Raw genomic sequence first — 9,910 nt, 5'->3', positions numbered from 1 at the left:
CAAAAAAAAAAAAAAAAAAAAAAAAAAGGCAGCTAGTGGAAAAAAGCCCCATTACCTTTAAAGGAATGAATTTGGAGTGAGAGCTTGACTTCTTAATAGCTTCTGTTAGGCAGAAGGTGGAATAATATGCTCAGTGTGTTGAGAGAACATATCTGAGATGAAAGAATGAATAATGGACAAAGATAGTGACAAATGGGGTAAATCTAAACAAACGTGGACTGTAAAAAAAAAAAAATGATGAGTGAAAAACAAAACAGGAAAGAGCTAAAATATATGATGACAATGTGAATGTCAAGACGATGGTGACTGGACTTAAAGTGTTTTAAGATCCTTATGTTATTCAGAAAGAAGATAAGCGTAGATTGACTTTAGACTTAGATAAATGTAAGCCTGCTGTGATTTCTAGGGTAATACCCTAACAGTTAGAAATAAATAGAACAAACACATTAAATAAGTATAAAAGTATAACTTTTAAAAGAGTAGAGGCAAAAAAATAGAATGAGAAAAAAGTCATTCAAAACAAGGCAAGAAAGAAAAGAGAAAAAATAGAAATGGTAGCATATATAGAAAGTGCAAAGATGGTTGAAATAAATTCACATGTATCCACAATGATAATGAATGCTCCACTGATTTTTTAAGATAGGATAAAAGAATCTGGGTATATGCTATTTACAAGAAACTTCTCCAATATAAGGTTAAAGATACACTGAAAATGAAAAAAAAAAAAAAAACCACTGACCAAATACCAATCATAAGAAAGCTGTTGTAGACTTTGAGGCAAAGAAACCATTTGAGAGCTGAAAAATTTGCAGAGCTACAAGGAGGAATTGATTATTTCACCATTATAGTGGATGGTTTTAACCCACTCTCAAGTAATCAACAGATGAATCACATTAGAAGATCAAAATACAGAAGACTTAAACTACCCAATTAAAAGTGTTCTCAAATGTCATGCACATAATACAGAATATCGCACCCAACAATTGTTGGATCCATATTCTTTTCAAGCACATAGTAAACAGTACATTTATGATAACTGACCACATACTGTGCATTAAGCAAGATACACCAAATTTCAAATGATTAGTATAGGACAGGCCATGTTCTCTGTTCACAAAGCAAGTAAGAAATAACAACCACAGAGATAACTAGGAAACATCTATTTATTTGGAGATTAAGAAACATAATTCTAAATTATTCATGGGTTAAGAAATAAATCATAACGGAGATTGGCAAATATTTAAGACTGAACAGTAATGTCAATACTACCTATCAAACTAGGGTGAGCTAAAATGATACAGGAAAATTTATGGTCTGAAGGCTTATACATGGAAAGAAAAAAGCATGAAAATTAGTGAGATTAGATTCCAACGTAAAGTTAGGAAGAAAAAATAGAATAAGTCCAAGGAAAGTAGTAAGAAGAAAATAATTTAAAAAGGAGAGCAAAAATTAATGAGATAGAAAATAAAAATGTTTGATGATCAACAGAACCAAAATTGGCTCTTTGAAGAGATTATTTAATGGGACATGCTTCTGCTGAGATTCATCAAGGAAAAGTAAAAATGAAGACTGTTAGGAATGAAAAAAAGATAATCATAGATGCCATAGATATCAAAAGATAAATGGGTTTTATGAAAACTTCCTGCCAATAAAGGTGAAAATTTAGCTGAAATGAAAAAATTTTAAATGAAAAACAATTTCTCAAAATTGATTCTCATAATTAGAAATATGAATATTCCTATAGTCATTAAAGATGGATGAAGTAAGTAACGGTCTTTGGAGAAAGAAAACACCAGCTCTGGTTAGTTTTTCTGGTGATTTCTAGTGAACATTAATGGGAAAAAATTTTCAATTTTACATAAACCATTTCAGAACACATTAAAAGAAGGAACACTCCCTACTTTATTTGGAAGGCTAAATTGGTACTAAAACCTGACAAGGAAAGCTACAAGATAGGAAAATTACAAATCAATCTTACCCATAAACATAGAAAGGATTCTGAAAAAATATTAGCAAGTTGAATCCAGTAACATATAAAAAATATACTGTGTCATGATGAAGTGAAATTGTTCATAGTAATGCAAAGGGAGAGTAATATTTTTAAAACCCATTAATATAATTTATTATAACATAATAAAGGTGAAAAATGTGATAAATCATGAGATGCAGAAAAAATGTTTGATAATATTAAACATTCCTTAATGATTAAAAAAAACAACTCTTGGCAAAGTTGTAATAAAAGGGAACTTTCTAAAACTTAAGAGTACTGAAAAGCTAAAGCAAACATCGAACTTAATGATGAAACATTGAAATTCTTCCCTTCAAGACCAAGAACAAGACAGAGGAGCCACAATTTCCACCAGGCCTCTCTGTCTTTCTGAATGGCTTGACCATGGGCTGGTATGGGCTTCCTCACAGCCTGGTGGTCGCAGGGTGGTTGGACTTCTGTCTTGGTGGTTGGCTTCCAGTGGGAGGAAGCTGAAGCTGCCAGTCCTCCTACAGGCTAGGGCTAGAACAGGCATATGACACATGCTGCATTTAACTGGTTGAAGCAAGTCACAGTCCAGCCCAGGTTCAAGAGGATGGTGAATAGACTTCTCCTCTAGTTGTGGGGGGCGGCATGTGTGTACAAGTAGGAGGAAATTGGTGGCAGTCATTTTTGGAGATCATCGACCACGACTCCTAGGAGACTGGCAAAAATGTGAAAGGCCAGTGACATATGATATTGTCAAAGGCATGGAGTGATTGATACATTTACACACTGCTTGTGACCATGAAAATTAATATAACTGCTTTAGAGAACACTTTGGTGTTATCTGGTGAAGTTGAAGATGTGCATACTATGTGGTCCAGCAATTTAACTCCTAGGTTATTTTTGCTATGTGTACCAGATGATATGTATAAGAATGTTCAGAATAGCACTTTTTGTAATAGCAAAAAGCCCTGGAAGCAAACCCAAATGTGTATCAACAGCAGAATAGACAAATTTTAATGAAGTCATACAATGGAATACTGTACTTCATTGAAAATGAACCAGTTGCACATATACAATAACTTGATATAAGACGTAAGATTGAGTAGAAGAAAGCAAAGTGCTAAAAGAAATACACAGTGCAAATAAAGTTAAAAACCATGTCAAACTAAATAGTGTATTATTTACAGATGTAATAAATATATGGTGAGCCTGAAAGACAAGCAAGAAAAGGACAAACACAAAATTTAGGGTGGTAGCTATTTCCAAAGTGGGAGAGAAGGAGATAGAAATGGGTTGGGATATGGGTAATTCTAGTGATCCTTTTGGTGAATTGAATGATGGATGCTTCTTGTATTATTTTTCTATGTTATATGTATTTTATGTTCATGTCTTTTTAGTGTTTAATGTAAGAAAAAAATCCCTCAATGCTTGCTTACTTTTTTGGGGGTGAGGGTTCTTTTCTGTCAAATGATGCCCTTGAATGACCATTTCCATTGTGGAGTAGCAGAGAAGGTCCAGGTTCTGTCTTGGGTAATGACCTTTGTCAGCTCCCTGTTGACACTTCTGAGGACCATGGTCAGTAGACTTTGTGGTTTCTTGGATAAGTTGTAGGTTTGGCCAGGAAGCCTTCATTCCACTGTAAAGCTTGGTTCTCAGTGGTGTGGAAGGTAGAAGGCAGACTGCTGACCTTACCTTTCCTATTTTCTACTCTGAGTCACCTTTAAAGAGCCTCCCCAGACCCCTAAGACTGAGTGACTCTCAAGGCCATATTTTTAAGCAAACTCACGGTCTGCCTTGTTGGATGAATGATCACTGGTTCTTGGAAATTGAGAGAATTCAGTAGTTCTCAAATGTAAAGAGTAGGAGCTGCGGCTCTAATGTTTTGTAATTTCATTTTTCACAGATTGATCAGCTGAAGCAGGAGCTTTCAAAGAAGGAGTCAGAACTTCTTGCCTTACAAACAAAGCTTGAAACTCTTAGCAATCAGAATTCAGATTGCAAACAACACATTGAAGTGCTTAAAGAGTCGCTTACTGCCAAAGAACAGAGGGCTGCCATCCTTCAGACCGAGGTAAGGCACTGTTTCAGGACTCCGGGCAGCAGACATTGAGTTGATAGAAAATATCCTATCTGAACAGCTTTCTTTTCAAGATCCCTTATCCAAATCCTTGGGGCCAGATACATCTTGGATATCAGATATATTGGGGATTTGGGAAAGGTCAGATCCATTGCATGTATCATAGATTGTATAACACTCCCAATGGGGTTGCAGCAACATCGCATAAGCAAACATATGGATATTTCTGCAGAAAAAAATTTTCTTACACTAAAGTAGAGTAAATAAAGACTATATAAGGAGCCTTCTGTTGGTTCGTGTTAGGTTGTGCCACCAAAGGAGTTTGCTTCATACTTGGATTTTTTTTTTTTTTCATTTTTCAGAGTTTTTTCGCAGTTGGGAACCATAAATGATTGGATCTGAAACGGTTTAATTTTATCAAAAATCATAAAAGTGTCAGGGTGTCATCTACCTTACTTTACTGTGTACCTGTGTAGGTCCCCCTCCTGGCACCCTTGGGTTTCTCACATCCTAAACAGTATCCTCAATTTTCAAGATTCTTTTGCCCATTGAAGAAAGCTGATATTGTGTTAGTTTCTTAAATGAAATGTGGTTTGTTATTTATTCATACTAAGAAAAAAAACGCAAATGCATGTTGCTGTCCTATTTTCTTGCTTCTCATTGGATTATATCTCATTGCTAAGAAATGCAAAACACAAGCTAGTTATTCTGTAAATGAAACAGTTGCCAGAAAATAAATTATTAAATGGGGCTAATAGCAAAGAATGCAGTGAATCTCCCTGATTTTTGTGTTGAGGCAGTGTGTTACATGGATTACTTTAGGAGAAGGAAGTCTAATTGAGTTGCATGTTCTCTCTTGTGTTCTTGGAGCCATGTCTTTGCATGTATACATTTTTGGGTCTGTGGGTAGGTTTGGATTTTCTGTAGGAGTTAATGGGGCCATGCCAGTTAGTAGGTTTGTGCCCTCAGTCAAGGTGCAGGACAATGTCCAGAGGAGAAAGGAAACAAGTTCCAGGTTGGATAGGTCTTGGCATGGACCTGATAGGTCTATGCACTTGATTGGCTAATAGGCAGTTAATTGATTGCTTTGAATCAAAACTGTCATTTTGGCTTCAATGATGTAGATATTTTACATTTAGGAAATATCATTTTCAGTTATGTATAGTTCCATTGTGAATGTAGAAGCATGAATATTTTATTTTTTAAGGTATAAATGCAAACTATGCCATAAATTGGAGGTTGGCTTATATTTCCTTTGAGGGGGGCACAGTGAATAGTATCTAGAACTGTGCTAATACTGTCGCCACTAGGCACATGTGGCTATTCAAATTTAGATTAATTAAAATTCAGTTAAATTTAAAATGGAGCTTCTTAGGCACACTAGCCACATTTCATGTATCTAGTAGTCTCATGTGGCTAGAGACTAGTGTATGGGACAGCACAACTATAGACCATTTCTACCATGTAGGACTTGTCTAGAATACGGGTGGAAAGCTATGGCTTGTTGGGACAAATCCTGCCCTCTGCCTGCTTTGGTAAATAAAGTTTTATTAAACTTTTTAATATTTAAACTTATTTAACTTTAAACTTATTTAACGTTAAACTTATTTAACGTTAAATAAGTTCACTTAAAAGTTAAACTTATTTAACTTTATGGTTACATCCTTTCATCTATGTGTTGTCTTTGGCTGCTTTTGTGCTACCAAAGCAGGATTTAGTAGCAACAGAGACTGTAAGGCTGAAAAGCTGAAACTATTTACTCTCTGGCCCTTTACAGAAAAGTTTGCCACCCATGGCATTGTAATTTCCTGGGAAGGGGCTTGAGTGGAAATTGGAATGCCTGGCTTGTCCTTTCTCTAATAGGCTTACTCTGAACAGGGCCAAATTTGCTGACCTCCATTCTAGAGCACAAGTTTTTCTTCAAAGTGGTCATTCACACTGCAACAGATTGTACTCACAGCTGTCTTAAGTTGGCAATAATGCCAGCATTACTAATAAAGTTACTGTAATTGTGTTGCTGTGTATTGGGTAGAAGGAAATTTGAGAAGCAAGGCAGTCTGCTGAGGTATTGCCCAAACAGGTAGTCAGGCTTCTTGATAGTTTCTCTTCAGAAGGAGAGAATGAGAAAAGTCAGCCTGGAAAAGCTTACTACCTCTCATTTGTACTGATGAGTGTTGTATTCTGTGACTTCTTTCCCTTTTCTTATTCTTTCCCGTTTTTTACCTCTCTCGAATTAATGTAGTCCAAATTAGACCTGTACATAGTTCATGAAAAAGGCAAAGGTGACATTATGTGGATAGCTTCCATCCCACGTTCAGTAATTAAAATGACCCAATAAAGAGACAGCACTTTGCAGTAGAAAAAATTACTCTCCAAGTGCAGAGAAGGTGAGATGATTCTCTGCTTTTCTGCTTTGAAGTTGGGATTGTGAGATTAATGATTTTATCAGCTGGAAATATCCAAGGAATTTTCTTTTCCCTTTTTTTCTTCTTTTAAAATCTTGGTAAATGGAAGTGAAGAGAGTTATCTAATGATATCCATCTCATAGAGGAAGCAATTTAGGTTGAAATTAGCTCTAATTGTTGGATCACAGGCAAGGGATTTTTGGCAGCAGGGTAAAATACATTGAAGTGATTTTCCTGCTTCCTGGAAAAACAGGGAAATAAGAGTCTCCCTACCTAATGTGGGTTAGTGGGTGAGTATTCAGTAGGTAAGATATGTTATGTTTCATTGTGCCCTACAATGAAAGAACTGAATTTACGTTCATGTGAAAGATACTGTTTTCATCCTTAGAAGAGGTTGCATGTGATAGCTCCTTCCAATTAGATCCCTGAGTCATTGCTGAACGCTCTTGCTAAAACAGAAGAGGACTCTCTCTAGAATGGAAAGAGCCCTACTGGTTTCTCTGGAAAATCTGTACCATCAACTATCTTTGGCAACTCTTTTAGAATATGTTAAAAATGACAGATGTCACTGACTCAACGGTTAATCTCTGCAAGGAAGGCTTTTGCCACCACAGAATTTGCGTTTGGGAGGTAGTAGGTTGAAGGCTGGGATGAGGGGGGAGGCAAGTTGTCTGGGTTTGTGGCTATGTGGCTTGGCTCCTGGGTAGGTTTGTTTTAACTTGTACAGATGCCCAGATGCTCTTTGACATGTGTGCAATAAATCAATGGAATAATAATTATACACACACACACACACACACACACACACACACACACACACACACACACACCACATAGCTCTTAACATAACATTTTACTTTTTAAAATAGCTTCAAAGGACCGTAAGGCCAAGTATCTTATTTTACCACTTCCCTTGATGTTTCCCACGTACCAGTTTACCCTTATCTGCCAATACATTAATTTCATGTGAGTAGAGATAATAATAAATAGACTTCAGCACCTTAACTTTTATGGATTTCAATGAATTACCAGCATATCCAGAAATGAGAAAGAAGAAAGGCCTAGCTATTATTTTATCATCTGAAGTAAAATGTGATATGAAAAGCACAGCATTTAGAAGTGGGAGATGTGTGGGCATGCCTTAGCCTCACCACTTAATCACTATGACGTGAACAAGACTTTTATTTCTGAAACTCCATGTCTTGATCTGTAAAACAGCAGTCATTGTACCAGCCTGATGCATCTATATGAAATGTGCTTTGATTCTACTAAAGGGTTTTAGCTATAAATTGTGTTGATTATTATCATTGTTGTGATTGTTATTACTATTGTATATCAGGATGTTTGGGGAATACTCTACCTCACTTCTTATGGGTCTACCTTTGTGGGTCTCCTTTGAATTTTTGGTGTCTGCTTTTACTGAGCTCAGACTTTTATATTTCAACTGAGTCACTTTTTTATGCCCTAGAATGATGCAGAGAAATGAAGATACTATGAAAGTGCCATCTATTTTGTTCTAGCTCCAACTTAAAAGATTTCTTTCTGTTTTCTTGCGAGTACACTTTGCCCCAGCCCAGCATGATTTCTGAACTGCCAGGCATGACATCTCTTTTGCATCTTTTTTTGTATTCTGGAAGATATGTTATGTGACAGTGGTATATGATGCTGCTTTTATAATCATTTCTGTTCCAAATAGGTTAGGGAAACATTCTACTTGTAAGGAAAAACACTTGACAACATGTTAATTAAAGAATGTAGGGGTTTTGTGTTCGTGAAGGCGAGAGGCAACACATGCAGGTTAGGTTAGTGGCAGCTCCACAGTAAGGGTCCAGAACATTTTTCGTTTTGCTTTTTAAATGTAATCAATATAAGAAAATCTCATGCGATCTATTGGCTCAGTTCCCAGAAAATTCACCTCGGCACATACATACTTATATTCATGTGCAATAACGTATATACTCTCAGGTAGTTTACAGATACCCTGAAGCATTTCCAAGAGTTTCACATTAAAGATCCTTGCCCTGTAGATTTCATGCATTTTTCATTCAACATATATTTTTTAAATGACTACTATGTGTCAGATATGGTTCCTGCCTTCATCCAGTCAACATTAGATTGGGTATGTGAATGTATGATAGAGAACTCATCACAGTACCATAAACACTCAGTGAGTTCATTATCACTGGTTAGTAATAATTCCACACAAGGTCTTAATTGGACTTCATCTTTCTTTGGTTGTTTAAAGGCAGATAAGTAAAGGAAAGAAAGAAGATAGAACTAAATGTTTAGCTCTTTTGAGGACTAGAGTATGTAAGCTGTGTGAAACGTCTATTTAGGGACTTCCCTGGTGGTGCAATAGTTAAGAATCTGCCTGCCAGTGCAGGGGACACGGTTTTGAGCCCTGATCCGGGAAGATCCCACATGCCATGGAGCAACTAAGCCCGGGCGCCACAACTACTGAGCCTGAGCTCTAGAGCCCATGAGCCACAACTACTGAGCCTGTGTGCCACAACTACTGAGGCCCACGCACCTAGAGCCCGTGCTCCGCAACAAGAGAAGCCACCACAATGAGAAGCCCGTGCACCGCAACGAAGAGTAGTCCCCGCTCACCACAACTAGAGAAAGCCTGCGCACAGCAGCGAAGACCCAACACAGCCGAAAATAAATTAATTTTTTAAAAAAGGTCTATTTATACCTCTTATAATTTAAGGCTAATATTGCTAAGGTGATTACTCTGATAATGTTAAGATTTTATGTTTTGATTAAAACCGATCCTCAAAAAAAAAAAAAGGAAAAAGAAAACTGATCCTCTTTTGAGCCTGCATTCAAGCAACATGGCTCTCCTTGAGAAAGGGAATGGTATTTACAGGCTTACAGATTATTTCAGGAGTTACTGCGTCTAGTTAGAAATGCTTCAGTCAGCTATACTTTAGGTAGACCCTTCCCTCAACTTGTCTAAACAAGCAAGGTATCATTTGATAACATTTTATTGAGCATCTATGATGTGCAAGTTGCTGGACAAGGTGGGACTCACAATCTCAGAAGCTGTTGGTTTTGGACTTACTAATTTAATTTTATTGCCCAAATGTCTACTGAGCACAAGACATGGCAGCTATATTGATTTCCAGGAAGTGTGGCTAAGTGTTTTCTATGCAATACATTATTTTAAACTTGGCTTACAACTTGTGAATTTGGTATTGTTGACCGTTTTTTTTTAAGACAAGGAAATAGAGGTTCAGAGAAGATGTGTATCTTGCTCAAGGTCACAGAACAGTGAGTAACAGGGCTTGGGTTCTCAAGTTCTAAACTCTTAACTAGAAATCTAGCACTTTCCATAAGAGTCCCAGTGGCTGAGGGCTTTCTTTGTGTCAAGAAGCTGACATACATTATCTCATTTAATCTTCATGGTAAAGGTTATGGCAGGTTTTATAGTTCTTTCTTTCTTTTTTTTTT

General features: G+C 36.7%; 1 protein-coding gene across 1 annotated transcript in view; it reads left to right on the top strand.

The window, feature by feature from the left end:
• ERC2 (ELKS/RAB6-interacting/CAST family member 2) overlaps positions 1-9,910 on the top strand; it is a gene marked incomplete at its 3' end in the record, with an annotated part of 575,666 nt that overhangs the window by 319,377 nt on the left and 246,379 nt on the right. The window contains exon 6 of the mRNA XM_007451771.1: positions 3,879-4,046. Coding sequence (XP_007451833.1) covers positions 3,879-4,046 — 168 coding nt within the window. The remainder of the gene's footprint in view (positions 1-3,878; positions 4,047-9,910) is intronic.

This window comes from Lipotes vexillifer, unplaced genomic scaffold (assembly GCF_000442215.2).
Source record: "Lipotes vexillifer unplaced genomic scaffold, Lipotes_vexillifer_v1.1 scaffold521, whole genome shotgun sequence".
Lineage (NCBI taxonomy): Eukaryota > Metazoa > Chordata > Mammalia > Artiodactyla > Lipotidae > Lipotes > Lipotes vexillifer.
This window is presented reverse-complemented; position numbering and strand designations above follow the sequence as displayed.